Here is a 21,227-nt window from a genome sequence, read left to right as displayed (position 1 = left end):
CATCATTTACGAGTTTGGACGTGTTTTAAGTTAATGAATTATTGCATTTAGAGCATGAGTTTATTCATAAAGCGAAAGAAGCATGTCATATTAGAATAAGAAGTATTTCCCACAGCTCTATCACTTACAACTGGCTAAGCATCCTACATTCAAGGGAAGCAATCCCATTGAAATGTAATATGATAGTAACTAAAACAGTTCTCATTTGATTGATGGTTTTGGTCAGATATACTGTTCCCAGGTTTAGTATTGCTCAAATTTTAGTTTGTAAGAAGTCTAAAGTGAATATCTGCCAACATTCAAAATCTAAATTGGATATATTTAGCACTTTAATATGTTATAATAATGAAGAAGAAATAAGTGAAGTACTGAGCTACTACATGTTAATGATACCCCCGCCCAAATATTTTGGTACACAAGAAGTTGTTGAGTGATGAATCTGAAAACTCACCACACAGTATTGTATAACTTACTAATATAAACCCTGAAACCAAATTCCAGAAACCATAACTTGTATTGAGAAAGATGCAAAGAAATATTTTCAAATGGAAAATTGTTGAATTTTCATTTCAGTTCTCTTAACAAGTTTTCATCAACCCAATGTTATGAAACTTATACACAATAATCATAACCACAAAATGCAGATCAAATACAAATTTGAGTAGCATTCTTTGTACCACTAGAGTAATGTCCCTTTAAAACATTGCATGCAAGCAGGGGCATCATCTGCATCAAATTGACACATTCTCCATTTATTATTTTTCCAAACAGTGAGGTGTGATGCACTTCCAGACATAATGTTGGTCATGTAGTGAAATCAAATAAGCTTAAAAGAATTGTTCACAAAACAATATTTATTACAAAATGTCACATAATTCAGATCTGTGTAGAATATAACCATCACAATATAACAACAAATAGAAAATAATTATACATCAATAACAATAGTAAGCCTTAAAACACACAAGCTTAGGACGGCATATATATTGTAATAAATAAAGCTTGTGGTCAAAATGTTTATAAAAATTAAACTGGTTTACTTATTAGCAAATAAATATTTTGATAACTTTATTAACGGGTTTTGACTTTTAATACCTCAACTGGTAAAAAAAAATACATGTGTAAATAACTAGGTCTTTTTTACACAAAATGACTGTGACCACTCACTAAAGCTCTTAAAAGGTGCAAATGCCATATTTCTATGCTTACATGTAATTGTTTGGTTCCACTAGTAATTTTGAAAGGTTTTGATAATTTCCGGTCTTCCCTTATTGAATTTCAGAGTTAAGAGGTTTTATTAATTTAGTATAAAGGGAACTGTACACATTATGATGTTTTTTATAATTGACCTTTTACTTGTACATAAAAACTTGTAATTGAAAGATGCAAAAAGATAAAGTGTTGCCATTTTGGTTTACATAATTACAGAAGAAACAAAAAATGCCCATACAGAATTATTTTTATGCAAAAATGCAGATTGATCTAAGATTCCTGTAAAACACAGGACCAAAAGTCAACTTTTAAAATAAAGAGTAGTAATTTAATCTCATGAACAACTTTTTAAAGCTTTTAATTCAGAAATAAATATGATGTTTTTATTCACACCCCGTGTAATTTCTGAATTTACACTTAATTGGAAACAGCTGAGAAGGATATCTGTTTTACAGTACAACGTTTTCTTATAAAAATTTAAAGAATAAAAAAAATTGAAAGGATATACACCGATAAAACAAATATATCTGAAGCAAAAATTCAAAACAAATAAACCTTAAACAAAAAATAAGGTAGATGGTTTTGAGTATATTTTTAGCTAGGGAGTGCAAAACAAGGTAAGTTAAAATATAAATAAAAGTTATCTGAACTCAATATTTGTTTTATTTAGCAATGAGATATATCTCCTAACATATCACAGATAAAATCAATCAATAAATAATAAAATTAAAAACGGCTGAATCTTAAGCAGATATTGGTCAAAGCAACAAAAAATGAGAGTACATTTACAAAAATTTTGTTTCTTGCACAATTACTGTTGTGACGTCTGATGAATAAAAATAAAATAGTAGTAATATTAGAAAATATACCCAATCAAATAGCAAATAAAAAAAGTAAAAGTAAGTCTAATCGCTAAGTAGATACTTCTGATATGATTTGTTAAAATTAAAAGCTTGACTCTAAAAATAGTTTATTTGCTCTATATATACCCCTTAAAAAAGTTCAGGACTATTTATTAATCTTTCCCATTAAAGACATGTTTGCAAATCTTCCATAGCAGCCATGGACTCAAAAATGTCACAGAGAAAAATCTTTGTGACAGACCAGTTACAATTAATATTGATCTTAATTATTAATCAAAGCGCTAGTGAGCACTGAGGGGTAAGGTCAAGATTGCTTTCATATCAGGTGTTGCTTCTAGGTACTGTACTTTTGCTCGAAGCCCTTGGTAAAATGTCAAAATGAAAATGGCTCTCAACTTTTTTTGTCATGTATGAATTACAGTAATATCAATCTGTGTACTTTTATAAATATTTAAACATTAAACACTGACTGCATTCAGAAAACTACCTACTATGGCACAAGCTTATCAGTATGAAATAAGAATTTCACCGCTATAAACTTAAAGGAAATGTGAATGCATATTTAGTTATCAATATGAAAACCAAAAAATATGGTATGATTGCAAAAGTCAACCATAAACCAAAGTTAAAACGATGTAGATATAATTATAAGCAATAATAGATCACAATACAGCCTTCAACATTGAAGAAAAACCCATACAACCGAAATATTCACAAAAATTGTCCTACATTATCTGTAAAACATGTGCAAGTCCAGTTATCAAAATCAAGTTTAACATAATTGATTGCACTCAAATTATACATGTAACACTGGTTAAGGAATAAGTACCTTTTACTGTCATTTGATATGTTTTGAAATAACATTATTGATGCTTCAGAATTGTTAACTTAACATGCTTAAGACATACACCAATAATATAACAGTCATATCTTTAGTAAATAGTTATCAAAGGTACCAGGATTATAATTTAATACGCCATTACATTTTTGTCTTATGTACTCTTAGTCTGTCACTTATTTATCAACGTCTAGATTTGTGTAATGAAATGAACTCAGTGGTAGAGGGGCCAATACTGAATTTCTTTCAACTTTGAACCAAATATTTTGCATACAGAAACAGCATATTATCATTAATAAACGAAAAAGGTAAAATTTCTTTAAAAAAGAAAAATATAATAAAGACTTAACTTGTACATAATTTTGAGCATGTACATTTCAAAGTTCAATATATTTTCAACTGTATTTAAGTACATTTTGAGTAAGCTTTTCTTCTCTTCTAGTTTTAGATTTCCCCATAATATCCTATCAATATTTGACTCATTTTATCAGATAGATTCAACTGGTCCTTTTAACTGAAAGTGACAGACAAAATTACCTAATGAGTGATGTAAATTACATGTAAATCAAAGAATGCAGAGCTTAAGTATGTACTCTTTACTTTAAAGTAACCTTTACCCTCATAATGTAAGAAATATTCTAAAAAGTATTGCCTCTAAGCAATAAAAAAATTCCTAAGACACCTGTTCCTAACCAGTATTGTAAACAGAATGAAGATTTTTACCTGAAAATTAGAGTGATTGTTATGGCAAAACTATAATAACTGACAGTATTTGTAGTGGCAGTTCAGGAAAATATAATAAACAAGTAATATTCTTGTGTTTTTTTGCACAGAGATTTCTATACTGCGGAAAATACAAACGGTTGACAACTCAAGTACAGTAATAAATAAATTCAAAATTCTGCTAGAATTTTGGAAATTAGTTCTCAATTATGTGGCCTGAACATTGACAAATTATTGGTTTATAGTGGTTTTGATATAAGGCCAAAAAACATATAATTAGTTTTGTAGTCACCATGTAACCATTGACATGAACAGGGTTTAGAACATTTTTGTGAATATCATTGCAGGTTGTAACAAAATAAAAAGTAACTGGAATGATAATATTTTTAAGTAGGGCCTTTGTTTATACTTGTTGTTTTTTTCGTTCCACTCATGATCAAGGTGTTATAGGTTTGTTTTTTCCTAGTTCATTTATTTGGTGCTTAATAAAACATACAAAATGGTATTAATTGTGATTCATATTCTGATGTATTTATAAAGAATACTACCTAGTCAAGGCTTTCACATCAAATTGTTCTCTGTTGTCAATCAAAATAAATCAAAATAATGATAAAATGTGGGGGTGTAAAGGACAACTTCCTTACATATATTTTTTAATCCGATCTGTCTTTTAAAACTTATATATCATAAGCAAAAGAACCTTCAAAGGATCTACAGCTCTTCACAAAAAATCTGAAGAGTAAAAATACTCAAAAGTCATATACATTACAGTATAACTTACTATTAATTATAATCCTAAGATTTTTGAGAAAAGAGCCTTTTTTCTAAATCAATAAAACTACAAGAATAAATTCCTCAGTTATATCAAATTTCCTAATAGTTGCATTATCTATCTTCAAAAATCAATTGGGGTCACATTTGGGTGTATAAATATAAAAACATAAATCTCATTTAAAATCACAGTGTTGGAATGCTTATAGGTTCTGATGAGAAAATAGGGTATCCAAGTGGTGGGTCAGCAGATTGTACGGTCAGATTTCTGAGAATTGTGGGATGTGCTTGTATACTGTAACGCTCCTCGTCATCATTGGTCAGGTATAACAGTTCCAGACTTAGATTGGCCCACTGCCCCTTGACTACTTCTGGATTCATTCTCCCAATGTGTGCCATCACTGGCTGTAGGGAAAGAACTCGACTGTTATAGGTTCCCTACAAAAGATTAGAATACTATAAAACTGAATTGCCTAACATCCAAATCTACATTAATGACAATGATTGTGACAAAGATATGCATTTTGCCACTGCACATTTCCCTTTCTAGTTTTTAAAATTCATGTGGGAACCTGAAAACAAAAAGAATGATATAATCATGGATTAAAGTTGTTACTGAGCTTCAAGCAATAAGTATTGCTATTTTCTCATTATCTAAACAAGATAAATGTACTTCTAAATTGTGCTTTTGTCATGATATTTTTGTTTAAATACTGAAGGGAAAAAAAGTCCAGCATCTATTCATATATCAATAAACAAATTAAAATAAGTAAAGACAACAATAATGCATGTGCACTGGACAGATTTCTCAGTCTTGTTGCTTTTATATTTAAGCTTTACTATCTGTGTTTGCTTTACTGTTTTTATTCCTCTTCATAAATGTATTCATCATATAAGACTCTTTCATTTTCTTTAATTAAATTTCATTTGTTTATTATAATTTTTACTAAAAAATTACATTTATCTTCAATTATTACAAACATTTTTTTTTAACTTTCAATTACTACTTGATTAAATTCTTTTATCTTAAATTGTTGCAATCAATTTCTTGTAGCTTCAATTATAACTTGAATAATTTCTTTCATCTTTAATTATAACTTGATTGATGTCTTTCATCTTCAATTATTACTTAATTAATTTCTTTCATATCTAATCATGAATTGATTAAACCCTTTCATCTTTACTAACCAATTAAATGTTTTGTTTTCAAATCTTTTTATGTTACCTTGAAAAAGTAACAAAGTGAGAAGAATTAATCACAAACACAAGCCAAACCAAAGCTAACTTTAATTTTGAGTAAATTGTAAAGATATATATACAGGACCAAAATTTGGATAAGTCATTCAAACCATTGAACAGTTCCTCCTAACCAACATACTACCAAAGCAATAATGGAATACTCTACTGTCCTAGACTATGCTCAGCAGCTCAAGACCTTACTCACAGCACATGACCAAGCAGCTACTCAACTAAATTTATTAGAGAGTAAAATCTTGCAACTAGACCACTACCTGTTTACAGCAAACATCAATGGAAGTCATGGCTATAGAAATTATCTTCTTATTGAAAAGTCTACAACACTTGGTATCCGTAAGATGTACAACCAGTACAGAGAGAAGAAATGGAACCAAGTCCAAGAGTTATCTACCCTTATCATGAAGTCTGCCAACTCAACACCTTCATCTCCTGATAGCACACCAGAGGGTTCACCAAGACATACACAACCAGACAATGACACTACTGTACAGTCACTCATAGAAGATTTCTGTGTATTCTCCAGAGACTGTTAATTTATTTGTGAATTGTTATCACTGTATCATAACATAGTGCTTTGTAGTGTGAATTATTAATTCTTTGTTATCTAATATAAATAAATATAAATAATATTTTATTGTTTTTTACCGTTCTAATTTTATAAGTCTGTGAAAATAAGAGAAACAAAATTAGAATCTGCATTGCTGTCTATAAAGCAAAATATCCCTATCACTGTATAAATGAGAAATTGAACAGTGTGTCACTAATATCATCTAAAGCTTTCTGTCAAATGGTCACAGAAAAATTGTATTCACATCAAACACAATGACAAGATACTTAAAATAGTAAAAATGGCGCTACAATATGACTAACAACACATAATGACTAACAATGCTAACAATACTGTCAAGTATGCCCCTTTTTTATCCCTAATTCATAAAAATTAAGGCTGCAACCTCCTAAATCTCAACCCTCCTTTTGAGGTATGGAACCTTGTGGAACAATTTCATACAGATCAATTACACAAGTTATTGTATAGAAACCTAATGGCCAGTATTGAACCCAATGTATTACTTTCAACTATAAATTTAACAATCAATTAAAACCCATGTCCCTACCACTAAAACAAACATGGGGCATAATTACTTTCCTTCTTAATACCTAGCATTTGGATGAGTTTATGTCCAATTCAAGAGAAACTTTTGTGAAAGTCAGCAGCAGTAGTATTCTGTAATCAGGGGAAAAAATCAAAATAAGTGACTAGCAGCATAATCCCTTTTGTAGCTTTTAAAAGAAGTAACCACACACAAATAGCCTCTATACCTGTGCTTTATTATGGCCCATTGAGAATAACTGTTTCCTTGATGACAATACAGCAGCCTTCCAATCATCATCCTTTTCCAGTCCAATGTACCAGTCTTTGTCATACTCCTCAAAGTATTCCTGGGTCTCCTCTGGAGTGTTTGCTTCACCTATCAGTATCTGATCCAGCATCAACTTAAAACCATACCTGTAATAATGTATACAAACTAAGTGCTAATCAAAAGAAATTAATGCCGAAGTTGAAAGTGAAAGTACATGTTATTAAATTCTTTGGCAATTTAACCTTTTCTGGACCCTTTAAAAAAAAAAATAACCACTTGTTGCTGTGATTGCCATTAATCTCAATAGTTAATTGACTTAGTTAAGAGATTACTACCTTTATCTCCCTCTGGATAAATCTAATGTGCTAACAGGTGTTAAAGAAATTGACATCTTTTTAATTTTAAATTGTAGAAATTAAGAATGTGAAGGCACTCAGTCTCAGAGGGGTTTTTCGTTTATCAAAAATAAAATTCATTACAGATTCATTAGATAAGCAGATTTTTAAATTACCTGTATGCTCTAAGAACTAAGTTATGCAACTGCTTGTCTTCGGACAACCAATCTAACATGGCATTCCAAGGTAAATCACCATTATAATACTTGTATAGCTGACTAGCACTTTTTACACTTCCTAAAATGTACAAGTACAAGGTAAATAATTTAATCTAAATCTGTCAACAGACTGGATAATTACCATAGATAATTGTTTTGTGCAGCAGTGTTTTTTCATATCTGTCTATATATTGGTGATTTATTACTTCTTGCTTTATGTACAATGTATAGTAGGATAGGATTTAATATAAGCTTATATTTACTTCACTCCAAAAAATGATTCCTTAGATATGTACAATAATATTACATACACCATAATGTATATGTAATCAATCACTATCTACCAGGACTGGTACAATTAATCTTATAATGTCTCATGTTAAAAGATCTAGCATCATCTAACATCATCGATAATTCATAAACATGAGGTTTTTTTTGTAGAAATGACTTAAAAAACCCTCATCAGGAAGGTCATTAATTGGTCACTTGTAAAGGTAGCTGCTTAAATCTATTTTTTATCCGTATGTAGATTTTAAAAAAATGAACAGACAGATACATTTACTGGTAGAAAATGTAATTAATCTCAGGTAAAATTTAAAATACTAAAAATCTACCATTTCTTCATAGTTTTACAGTACCTTATTTTCTTTGTTCCTATTGTTCAAAATTCAAAAAAATATGTATGCATTGAAAAAAACCAACTACATGGATTAATTAACATACCATTTGATTCAAAAATTGAATAACAAGCCATGATAAGCTGTGAGTAACAATTAAGTAGAGCCTCATCCCCGGTAACTTCTCCTAGTACTTGTTGTGTTGATAGTCCAGTGTTTGACCAGTCTAATGTACCCAATACATGTTTGTACCAGTCTCGTGGAAATTTACTTAAGTACCGAGACAGCTGTGAATATTCTAATGGCAGTTCTCTCCACCTGGATGGTAAACTTATTTGAGTGGAATGTGAGCATTTAAAGTCAGGTGACCCTGCTAGATTAGTGACAGGTTTATAAATTGTGTTTCCATAAGAAAACTGGTTCTTTTTTATTGGAGCCTTTGATGTATTGTTGACAGGTTTTGATCTTTGGTTAATATCCATAGCTGGTAACCCAAAGTCAAGGTCATCTAACATCTCATCAAGGACGTCAATATCATTATCCGATTTCATTGGTTTATTTGATACTATTGACTTTTTTATTTCTTTTTTTGGTGGTTTCTTATCATTGAATATACCATCTTCAGAAAATATACTGTCAGTAAAACTATTGAGTGAAGACCATGATGACTTCCTTTTTACCGACCTTGAAGATGGTGGACGGACAGTTGTTCTGTTATCTTTATCTATCACAACTTCCACGGTTGTTTTATGAACTGCTGGCAAGTTTCCTTTCCTTGTATTTTCTGTATTTGTTACATTATTGGAATGCCTTAAGTTTCCATTGAGACCATTGGAAAAATTATTATTAGATTCCTTTTTGAATTCTGTCAATTCTACCTTTTCGACAGGTTTTTGTCTAGACTTAGTCAGACTCTCATCACCCTTTTTCTTTCCTTCCTTTAATTTCATCTGATTAACATGTCTTATTAGAACCCATACTAAAGCTTTGATGAAAGAGTTCATGACAATATCATAATTAGCTGGATAATCTATAATTCCTGTCAAAACATTTCTAGCATCAGAATATGCCTCTACATTAGCAGAATCCATTGGTGTTAATGTGTGCATTGGATACTCATTGATATAACCAATGCAAGAAGCATCTTCCTTTTCAAAAGCTGATTCAAATATTTCATCTATCCTTGCTGCTTCAGCAGTATGACAAGATGTTTCCTGCAATTCCAATCCTTTAATATTCAAAGAACAGAATCCATAACCTCTCTCAAGAACCATAACCCATACAAGTCTGTCTTGAAATCTGACAAGGTAATGGAAACCTGGTACTGGTTCACCTATAAAACAAGCAAATATGTAAACTCCAACTAAAGTGTAAAATCAAAGGATATCTCATTATATTTCGTATATAAAAATAACAGAAAATTAATCTCAATAATGTATGTGTATGTGTTTCATTTAAATTTGGTGATTAATTGGTAGTACTTTTATAAACACCTCTTCTTTAGTTGAAATATGTACCTATGGTGTTTGTACAAAATCGTATTCATGATTTTCTCTTCTTTTTTTTTAAAGGTAATCTGACCATTTGGAAAAAATAGGAATCTTTGCAAACTTTTTTGTATTCAGCAAAACTTGCTTTTACATTTTTTCTTTCTTTTCCTTTTTAAACATTTTTTAAATACTGAAACACTTTTTTTCTTCAAAATGAATTTAACAATTCATGTACATTATATTCGAAAAATTTATATATGAAACCCAATTTTGATTGTGATATTGATATCATTATGTAGATTTGTTTGTTCTAAAAAGCCTTTATATGAGGTATCTTCCAGTATCTAACCTATAAGAGAGGAAAAAATCACACAACTGTTTCAAACATATTTTTTATAGTTTTTGTCAATTATAACATTATATTGAAACCTACCAAGGCTACCATCTGCAAATGCTGCCCTTAAAGTTTGTGATAACTTTGGAGCCACTTGCATATAAAACATAGTATCTGGATTACTGTTAGCCGATGCTCCTACTGCCTCAGGCCAGAACTTGTTTGGACGTGGAAATCCAATGAAGAACAAAGGCAGGGTAAAGAGTGAAAGCAGTGGTGCAGAAAGAACAGTGGCTGCTCCAATGATTCCCAGTACCACAGGGAAAAACAATATTGATAGGACAAATATTGGAATTGTTGACTTCCTCCTCTGTTTCTTGTCTGATACAGATGTGACCAGAAGAGTAAAGGCAAAGTATAACTTGTAGATGAACTGGAAAAATCTGTCTCTAGAAAGTCCAATAAGAAGTGACAGTATTGGTACTCCATAACTTATAACTGTGGTATTGTTTGGAATGGCGACCAGTATTATGTGTACAATTGAGAGTTCTAGCAGGCTACTAACTGTTCCCTGCCAAATCTGCAAGATAAAATAGATACATGTATTTTTGGAATTTCAGCTATTTTGGAGTGGATCTTTTAAATGTAAATTTAGATTTCAATCATGCATTTTTTATTGAAATTTCCGACAACAGCAAGATGAATCAATGCAATTCTGTATAGGTTGAAGTAGAACATTACTATCATTTTACAAAACACATGATTTTATTATTACATTGTATGTTTTTAAGAAGGGGACATAACTCCAATTTTCAAACAATTTTTTTAATCTAATTTGAACAAAGTTTGAATTAATAATAAGCATGATAAGATACTTTATGCCAAAAAAAACACACTACAATTAAAGGTGACCACAACTTGCTGATAGTGCCTAAATTTTGTTTTCTATGCTAAAGTTGGACATAAAAATACAAGATGAGCTATTAAATTCAACACACTAGCAAAAAGCTTTCAATAACAAGAAAATCATATTATCAATATAACTGAAAGACATGACTGTGTTCGTTGATTATATCTTTCTATTCACTTACCCATCTGAATACTCTAACGGTACCAAATGTGTACCATACAGCTATTGTAGTGTCCATTCCTGTTGTCAGAGACACAGAATCTGGATCTGTACTGGTGATGAGGATTGATATATAAGCCAGCATCAGGAAAGGACTCACTGCAAAGCAGTTGGGATTTTATATAAATATTTATTATCAGAACAAAAATCTACAATGCCTTGATTCCTTGAAAACAAGAATGTGTCCCCAATACACAGATGCCCCACTCACACTATCATAATTTTCATGTTCAGTGGACCGTGAAATTAGGGTTAAAACTCCAATTTGGCATGAAAATTATAAAGATTATATTATATGGAACATGTGTACTTAGTTTCAAGTTGATAGGAGTTAAAATTCATCAAAAACTATGTACCGTGACCAAAAACTTTAACCTGACGCCGGACAGACGGACAAAAGAACAAACAGACGAACGGATGCACAGACAAGAAAACATAATGCCCCTCTACTATTGTAGGTGGGGCATAAAATGATAAAAAGTCAACTTCAAATAAATAAAAAAAATTGTTTGTTTTTTTACTTTTGATAATACTGTCTTCTTTTATATAATACCTATATGTGTTAATTGTATAAGAAAATTAATCTAAGATAATAAAGTTATTCAGTATACTTTTTTGTAATCATTATGCACCATGGTAAAATGACTACAGCTCTATATATAAAGTATATCTTATCTACATGTACATCTTTCCATAGCTTCCTTGATGTAATGAAATTAATTTGAAATAAGGTTTTGTTGATAAGTTACTGAATGGCTGTAAGATCTTACCCCAGTTTACTATAAATCTCCTTATTACACCTAGTATTCTTAGTCTCCGCCTTCTTTTGTCATATGATCTTCCTCTACTATTTGGATAAATACACGGTAAGTTTCTCCACAATCCAAAAAAAATATAAACATTCTGTAAGTCTCTAAATATTTTCTCTGCTACACAACATCCAATTATAACATAACCGATTGTTTTCCATGCATTTGAATCTATAGAACCGGCAGTGCCTGTGTTAGAATTTAACATTCCTGACATGACTCCTACTATAACTATCATGACAAAATGGTAAAGACATTGTAATAATCCAAATTTCCATAAAAACCCATATTTGGATGTCTGACTCGTGACATCCATTGAACTGGTACCCGATGTCACTTTATTCCTAAACAGTAAGTAATGATAAATGTTATTGGCTGCTGCACCAAGGTCAAGGCTAAGTAAGTATCCCATCAAAGCACATATAACAACTGTTGCTATACTTTTCTTTATAAAGTAGGCAGCAAGAAATACTGTAAATGAAATCGCCATCAAGACAAGTAATCTGAAAAATAAATTAAGTTGAATAAGTTTAGACTTCTTTTTTTTATTTGTCTTTATTACATGTATTGTAAAAGGTGTCTCTTAAAAACGTTATAATTTCAGATTTATCTTACCTCCTATACATTTCTAAGAACGTGATTGGTTAAAAGCTTCCTCGTGGAAACCCTGTATATTTAATATTAGGTTAGTTGTGAGGCGGGGCTTATTTCATACACGGTTAGTAGTGGAGTTATGTCCCTTTATATTCCATATAAGGTAATTAAGAGGTGGGGCTTATTTCATTCACGGTTAGTAGTGGTATTACATCCCTTTAGAAAAACAAAACAATACTGAGAAAAAATCTTAAACGTTTCAACAGACGAAGAAAGTAATGATAAAGTGAAATAAATTCATAAAACACTTTTAAATCTAACGAGTTGTCATTGTTGGCATTTGTTTTTTGTAGGACTAAAGGAAGTAGTTTCTTAATCATGTTAATGCTAACTGTATTGAAGACTTGCTCATTTTGATAGGTCACTAGACTAAATTTTACATGTTAAGATAGTCGGTAAGACCAATTCGTAACATAGTGTGCTAGTGATGTAATACGGTATATTTGAGCTCTCACCCATATGGAATTTACTTACCCCATATATAATGTATTAGGTCACTAGCACACTATGTAACTAATATTGTACATACCTGATATCAGAGGACACAGGAGATCCTCCTAACATAAATACATGAATCTGTTCAAATAACCAGAGAATGAAAGCATCTAAGGGAGGTAACAAGCCTGTTATCCAAGCAAGAGGTAAACAGGCAAATACTATGTGAAGTGCTTGGTCAGCTGTATTGAAAACTGTTGAGTAATACCTGCATTTGAAAAAAATATATTTTAATTTAACACTAAATGTACATGTAATATGTAGATAAATCTCTATCATCTATTCACTGCTATTTCAATCATGCCTACATGTACTTAAATTTGGTAAAACTTAATACATGTACTATATTTTAACGAATATGTTACATTTCATATGATTTCATTGTGCATGCCATATGTATATGTAATTCAGGGTTGCAATTTGCATGTCTTATAAATGTGTAATTTTTTTATTTAGCTAACTGGATTCTCACAGGTTTCTTGTGTTATGATGTTTATGATGAATAATAATATGATGTGTAACTGTGTCAAGACAGTATTGCATTGCATTCTTGATACATTTGTTTGTACATTGTATGTTGTGTAGTCAGAAAACCAATTTTCATATGCATTGTAATTGTATCATAAATTTTCATATTTGTCAAACTTAAGATTGGATAAAATCTGCAAACAATATGTCTTTTTCTTTTCTTTTTTTTTTATATAATTGCAGTTTTTGTCCAAAATACATGTAGATGCTACTTGCATGTATTTCAATGTATTAATCTATATAATTTTTATTTATCTTATACATACATTTGTATATGTGAAAATAAAATGACATACTTATACATACCTATTCATAAGATAAATTGAAACACAAATGAGAACATACAGTGACCTCATTAGTGGAGCTATTTCCCAGCTATCTTGTGTTTTGTAAGTATTAGGTTCTGGTGGTGACCCTACAGATAAGGAGTACTGAGCTATGCATAATGTCAACCAACCAAATATGTACAATACTACTGTTGCCCCAGTGTTGTGACTGTAAAGTGAATTCAGTGTCATTGGCAGTAAGTACATAAAGGTCAACCCACACACAAATCCTGACAATACTGCATGGATAACAATATTAAACTTGAATCTCTTTTTTGGTACAACAAATTCCAAAGTTTCAACACCACAGCAGGAGAAGAAGTCGATTTCATCTTCCTCTGCTAAAAGATTTTTCTTCGTAGGATATGGAAGGTCTGATGAGTTTTGAGCTTGAACTATTGTTGATGTCAACTGCACAATCAACACACACGTAAAAATCAAACTTCCAGTTATAATACTGCCTACATAATCATCTATGGTTTTAAGTTCTACTAATAATGTGAATATACCTCCAATAAGAAAGGGAAACAGAAATAATAGCAGCTGTTGGAAATATACATAAACAGGTGCTTCATATCCAAGTCTTAATTTAGGTCCTCCAAGCAGTGTCTGAGGAAATCTTTTAGAAAGGAATTCTCGTTTATATTCGTTCAGAAGGGGAATTCCAGTTCCCATTGTGAATTTTCTTAAACCATGAAATTATTTCAACAACTGAATATTGTGTCTTTAATCATCCTTTCTCAAACTCCATTGTTGATTATTACATTTGTTTGTATTTTCACCTGAAAGACAGAAAAATAATAAAATTGTAAAACAATAGTTACATGTACATCATTGTAAAAAAAAAGTACAAATTGTAGACATTTATCTAGTAATTTGTTAATACATGTAGGTAGTTTTTTAAGACTGAAATTATATACTCTCATTATGAACAGAATGACAATGATTTTATAAGACTTCACAGATTATGCACAGAAAAAAAATATTAGAAATGTAGTGTTAGCACACAATGCCAAATACATGATATTTTCAGGAAACAACTCACTAATGCTTTTCTTCTGTACTATTGTTTCATATCATAAATTAAAAATTTAATATCTTTTTAATCATTAGATTGTTTATTCCATTGCACTACAATGTATATAATTATTTTAGGTTTAGTTTGAGGTAAAATGTAATAGATAGTCTATGTTTTCAATGGTACGTAATCACCAAATCTCAGCGGAATACTGTATAACCAAAAAAAGAAAGTATTTTACCCTAATTCGAGTATCAATTTATAGTGTTTACATTATTTACATGTGAAGGACTACTCCTGTGAAAGCAATTATAATGATAATTAGATCTATCTTTTTGTTATATATTTTTAACTGAAAATTAATTTGTTATTGTTTTGATGACCTCTGACAAATCACAATAAGGTTATTTTGACAAATCACAGAAAATTTTAACCTATTTGAAGTTAACGGTAGCCGAAAAATTACCTTTTGAAGCCTGACGGCAAATGGCATTATAACCCACATAAAGACTGCATTTGAACAATTGGGTGCAAACCTGTAGAGTGTGAAAGAACACATTGGGGGCAATTTAAATGTGTAGGGTGCAAACGTGGAAGGGGAGTGACCAGACCAATTACCAATTGAGAGGGCAATATTGACCATTTATTAGGTTTTCTCCCAACCTGTTTGTTGACAGTTGTGTAAGAACCTTATTTATCTATCTTTAGTCTTAGCACCTGACATGTTGAAAGTGTTGTGATATTAAAAATCTTCAACATCTACAAAATCATTAATTTCACAAGTCTGTACCTTAATTGTGGGGTTTTCATTGTTGTGGCACGATATTTTGTGATGTTGATTTTCCTTAGAAACAAACTTCAGAAATATAGACACAACAACGATTGAACGTTGTTGAACGAAGGATAAACGGGTGTATATGGGTTCTAATTATTTCAATTTTACTTTCAAAAACAATCACTAATTAAATTAGAGTGTACAAATGCTCAATATACTTATGTCAAAACATTGGCATCGAAAAAAATTCCTCTCCAAAAATTGTAACACTAAAATAAATGACGGAACGGATAGTACGCATCCGTACTGTGAAGGGGGAATAACTGCGATGTTGAGTAAAAACATAAAGCAATACGTGTACCCAAACTATTTACAGGTCAGCAACAAAATGTTTGCTTTTAATAGATATTAAAAAAACTTACTATTAAAGATCTACAACAATTTTATAGCACCTGTATTGAATATTTACTTGGATGCATTGTTGGTTTTAAAGTCATCAAACTATGTATAAAGTAAAAACACAAAAATACTGAACTCCAAGGAAAATTCAACCAGATGCTTCGCAGGGCGTAGCTTTATACGACCGCAGAGGTTGAACCCTGAACGGTTGGGGCAAGTATGGACACAACATTCAAGCTGGATTCAGCTCTAAATTTGGATTGTGATTAAATAGTTGACACAGCATAGGTTTCTGACACAGAATGAATGTGTTCTAATGAACTTAAAATTTTTGTTTTCTCTTAGAGCAATTCACTATGCTGTTCAATATTAATCCTCTCAAAAAAATGTTTGAAGAAATTTTCTATTTATTTATGAAATTTCAAATGAGAAAAATTGAACCCAATTTTTTAATCACATCCCCCTTTCCCTTATTCCAAAACTAATCTCAATTAAAATATTCTAATGGAGTTTGCAACAATAACTACTCATTTAAATACATCATAAAATATTAAGATGTAAAAAAACTGCTTGTTATCACTGAATGGTAAAGATTATTTAAATTTATCAGTTAGTAGTAAAAAGTGAATATACATTGTATATTGTATATAACAAAGATTTAAGTTGATTCTGGACAAAGAAAGATAACTCCAATTAAAAAGAAATCTTGCAATAAGATATTTCTAGCTTACTATTTTGGACAAAGAAAGATGACTCTAATTAAAAAAAAATTTGCTATTTCACAATAGTGTGAAATTAGATATTTCTTGCCATTGCACAATACTGTGCAATTGAAAAGACTTGCTATTCCACAATACTTAATATAATAATTTTAGATCCTGATTTGGACCAACTTGAAAACTGGGCCCATAATCAAAAATCTAAGTACATGTTTAGATTCAGCATATCAAAGAGGCCCAAGAATTTAATTTTTGTTAAAATCAAACTTAGTTTAATTTTGGACTCTTTGGACCTTAATGTAGGCCAATTTGAAAACGGGACCAAAAATGAAGAATCTACATACACAGTTAGATTTGGCATATCAAAGAACCCCATTTATTCAATTTTTGATGAAATCAAAAAAGTTTAATTTTGGACCCCGATTTGGGCCAACTTGAAAACTGGGCCAATAATAAAAAATCTAAGTTCATTTTAAGATTCAGCATATTAAAGAACCCCAAGGATTCAATTTTTGTTAAAATCAAACTAAGTTTAATTTTGGACCCTTTGGACCTTAATGTAGACCAATTTGAAAACGGGACCAAAAGTTAAGAATCTACATACACAGTTAGATTCGGCATATCAAAGAACCCCAATTATTCAATTTTAATGAAATCAAACAAAGTTTAATTTTGGACCCTTTGGGCCCCTTTTTCCTAAACTGTTGGGACCAAAACTCCCAAAATCAATACCAACTTTCCTTTTATGGTCATTAACCTTGTGTTTAAATTTCATAGATTTCTATTTACTTATACTAACGTTATGGTGCCAAAACCAAGAAAAATGCTTATTTGGGTCCCTTTTTAGGCCCTAATTCCTAAACTGTTGAGACCTAAACTCCCAAAATCAATACCAATCTTCCTTTTGTGGTCATAAACATTATGTTTAAATTTCATTGATTTCTATTTACTTAAACTAAAGTTATTGTGCGAAAACCCAGAATAATGCTTATTTGGGCCCTTTTTTGGCCCCTAATTCCTAAACTGTTGAAACCAAAACTCTCAAAATCAATCCCAACCTTTCTTTTGTGGTCATCAACCTTGTGTCAAAATTTCATAGATTTCTATTAACTTAAACTAAAGTTATAGTGCGAAAACCAAGAAAATGCTTATTTGGGCCCTTTTTGGACCCTAATTCCTAAAATGTTGCGACCAAAACTCCCAAAATCAATACCAATCTTCCTTTTATGGTCATAAACCTTGTGTTAAAATTTCATAGATTTCTAATTCACTTTTACTAAAGTTAGAGTGCGAAAACTAAAAGTATTCGGACGACGACGACGACGACGACGACGACGACGACGCCAACGTGATAGCAATATACGACGAAATTTTTTTCAAAATTTGCGGTCGTATAAAAAGGAAAGTCCAAAATCAAAAGTCCAAAACAAATCAATTGAATGGATAACAACTGTCATATTCCTGACTTGGTACAGACATTTTCTAATGTAGAAAATGGTGGATTGAACCTGGTTTTATAGCTGGCTACATAGCCACAAACTATCTATGTAGATCATGTTATTAAAGTCTCTCACAAGTCATCCAAAAGTTGGATCTTTAATTTAGTTGTAAATGAGAAAAGTGTATACAGTTTCCGTTGTATTCTGCATTTCAAGAGTTGATTTGTTTACTTTTGTAAGTGTGAGTTCGTGGTCTAGTGGTTAAGACCGATGGCTACAGTGCTGAAGGTCCCGAGTTCGATTCTCACTTGGGGTGCTAAAAAATATCAGTATATTAGAAGGGTCACACACACATCTCTGGTACCCAGACCGGAGTTTAAACTAGAATGGGTACGTTGGGGGCCTCGGTTGGTCAAAGTGTCCCTACTTTGACCTGGAGATCAATCTTCTGATATCTCTCTCGTTTGTCTGTTTCCACCGAGTGGCCCGGTGGTTCTCTCCGAGTACTTCGGCTTCCTCCACCACAATAACAGACTTCCCGGTGTCCTAGCACTCCCTTTGTGTCGAATTGGGTGGGGATTGATTTTCCTTGTAAAAATAATTGTCGTATAAATATACGTTAGTGACACATCTTCATTAATCCCGTTAGGGAGTGTACATGGATGCCACTGTACCCTCGCAGCTTTCGAGGGGTTCTTCGTATATCGGAGGCATTTACCAGTACATACATACTATTTTAAAATAACTTTGAGTTTTCTTCATTTTTCCATCTTTCATACTTCATATCATGTTTCCTGAATGCCTTTATTAATATGAATTGTCTCTTCTGATTGTCACAATCATACAGAATTTATTTTTTAATGTAATATTTTAATAGGAGCCGTGTAATATTTTAAGGTGTATAGGCTATCAGGATAGTATCAAAGTCTGCACAACTCATGTTGGACATTTAACCTAGATTTCATGTACATCATTAAAGTATATTGACCTCTTAGCTGTTTCTTTTTTGTTTTTGTGTTATGTTACCATCCTAACATATCATTTTTTACATTTTAAGTAAGTGTTTTAGATATTGTATTTAATCAATAGGCAAAATGTATTTGTTGTATGGAACCATTTCAGATGGACATGTCTGGATGACAGGTAATTTATGACCATGACCTCATTTTTAGGATACATTTAACAATGTCAAGTTTGGGTGGTTTGGTCAGTTTATAGGTCAACAATTTTTGGTGTACAGAACTATAGTATTTAGGTGTCCTTGGTGGTTTGATAGGGTTTGTCAGACCTTAACCTGATCACAAGAAGTTAGATTTTATGGGACTTTTTTCCATGTATATTTGGGGTATAATGCTAAAGATTAAAACTTTAAAATCTTCTGTTGCAATTACTTTCAGGTTAGGGTCAAAGTTATGCTAGATTGGCTGGACTAATATATTCTTTTGAGTTTTGACATTTTTATAAGCTATTTGTTAATTGTTACTTTTCCATCAATTATTAGACAAAATATAAGTTTGACAGTTGTTAACTGGTTAATAAAGATAAAATAATTATTCAAAATTGGCAATATTTCAGCAGAATACAGATGGAAAGGGGTTAGATACTGACATCTCAGGTTATTTGATGACAACTTGGGTTCATTTAAATATCTCAGATCAGTTCTCATTTGTGAAATAAGAACTTGCAGGTTCTATATAAGTTTCAAATAAGTTAAAGCTCTTTTGAACTACTGGTATCAAAGGAGATATATATATTTCCAATTCTGTATTTATAAATTGGGACCAATAGTTTTTTATGTATCCTGCAATAACCATTTTAGAATTGAATGCTTCTTTTTGTAAATTTATTGGGGTGTAAAAGCGTTGACCGAAGTACATTTTGTATGAAGCGCGGAAGCGCTTCATACTAAAAATGTGCGCACGGTCAACGCTTTTACAACCCTATAAAGTAACAAAAAGAAGCATTCAATACTTATAATTACATTTCTTAGCTATGATCATGAAAACACGAATTTTAACAATTTTGTATATTATTCACCTGTGCACTTTATTGTGGGACCACGTGCTATCATGAATGAAAAGTTTTATTGAGTGATGCAATTGTTTACGGAATAACAAGTGATGTGTCGTTAGCCAATCAAAATAAAGTATTATAATGAAACATACATCTAATGTAATTATTTAGTGGTGGATGCAGAAATTTTCATAAGTAGGGGTCTGCTCTAGTCAAGCTTCAGTGATTCCCTATATAATCAACCATTTTTTTCAAAGTAAATCTGCCTCTGCCATTATATTCAGAAGACACCAAACAAGTGTTGCATGGGTAACTCTGTGCTAATTTTTTTGTGTGAATGAGTTTCCAAAAAGTTTATAAATACTTTTTTCAATGTCATCTAATACCCATTCTATAATACATTTGTTCTCACCAGATTTGGATAAATGTTCCATGACAAGCACTGTAAGATAAAATGTTTGAAACAACTGATATTTTTTTCAAAGGGGTTTTCTTTACCGGTAATTGTTTTGACCTTTCAGCTGCCATAGCGCCATGCTCTTCTCTTAATTACGAAGAGAATAACAGAAGATATTATTTACTGATTTCAGACTTACTAAGATAAGCCATGGAGACTCTATGACTAGTATGAAGTCAGACAGTCAACTACTGTGGATTCATTCTTTTTTGTGGGTATCAATTTTAGCGGATCAAGGAAAATTTACATGTCCATGGGTATTTGATTTCATGATTTTGCAAAATTCTGCTTAAAATTGCATAGAAAACATGCCATTCATTGAACATTTAATTTCTTGGGCCACCTTTGTCTATGAAATCCATGAAAATTGATATCCAACGAATAATAATGAATCCAAAGTATAAGATTAACCATGGTATTTAACCACAATGTCAAACTGAATATTCT

The 21,227-nt window shown here is 31.2% G+C and overlaps 2 protein-coding genes across 2 annotated transcripts in view; one reads left to right on the top strand and one right to left on the bottom strand.

Annotated features, from left to right (window-relative positions):
* LOC134711744 (uncharacterized) overlaps nt 1-21,227 on the top strand; it is a 405,579-nt gene that overhangs the window by 283,174 nt on the left and 101,178 nt on the right. The gene's annotated exons all lie outside the window — the stretch shown is intronic.
* On the bottom strand, nt 4,332-16,033 carry LOC134711738 (pecanex-like protein 4). The gene is made up of 10 exons (XM_063572574.1): nt 15,972-16,033; nt 13,941-14,742; nt 13,141-13,314; nt 11,919-12,460; nt 11,111-11,247; nt 10,119-10,599; nt 8,302-9,528; nt 7,537-7,657; nt 6,985-7,171; nt 4,332-4,845 (listed from the first exon to the last, which is right to left on the bottom strand). The coding sequence occupies exons 2-10, from the start codon at nt 14,633-14,635 to the stop codon at nt 4,594-4,596; spliced, it is 3,816 nt and encodes a 1,271-aa protein (XP_063428644.1). The 5' UTR covers nt 14,636-14,742; nt 15,972-16,033; the 3' UTR covers nt 4,332-4,593.

This window comes from Mytilus trossulus, chromosome 3 (genome assembly GCF_036588685.1).
Source record: "Mytilus trossulus isolate FHL-02 chromosome 3, PNRI_Mtr1.1.1.hap1, whole genome shotgun sequence".
NCBI lineage: Eukaryota > Metazoa > Mollusca > Bivalvia > Mytilida > Mytilidae > Mytilus > Mytilus trossulus.
The sequence above is the reverse complement of the archived record's forward strand: the minus strand, read 5'-3'. Positions and strand labels throughout refer to the sequence as shown.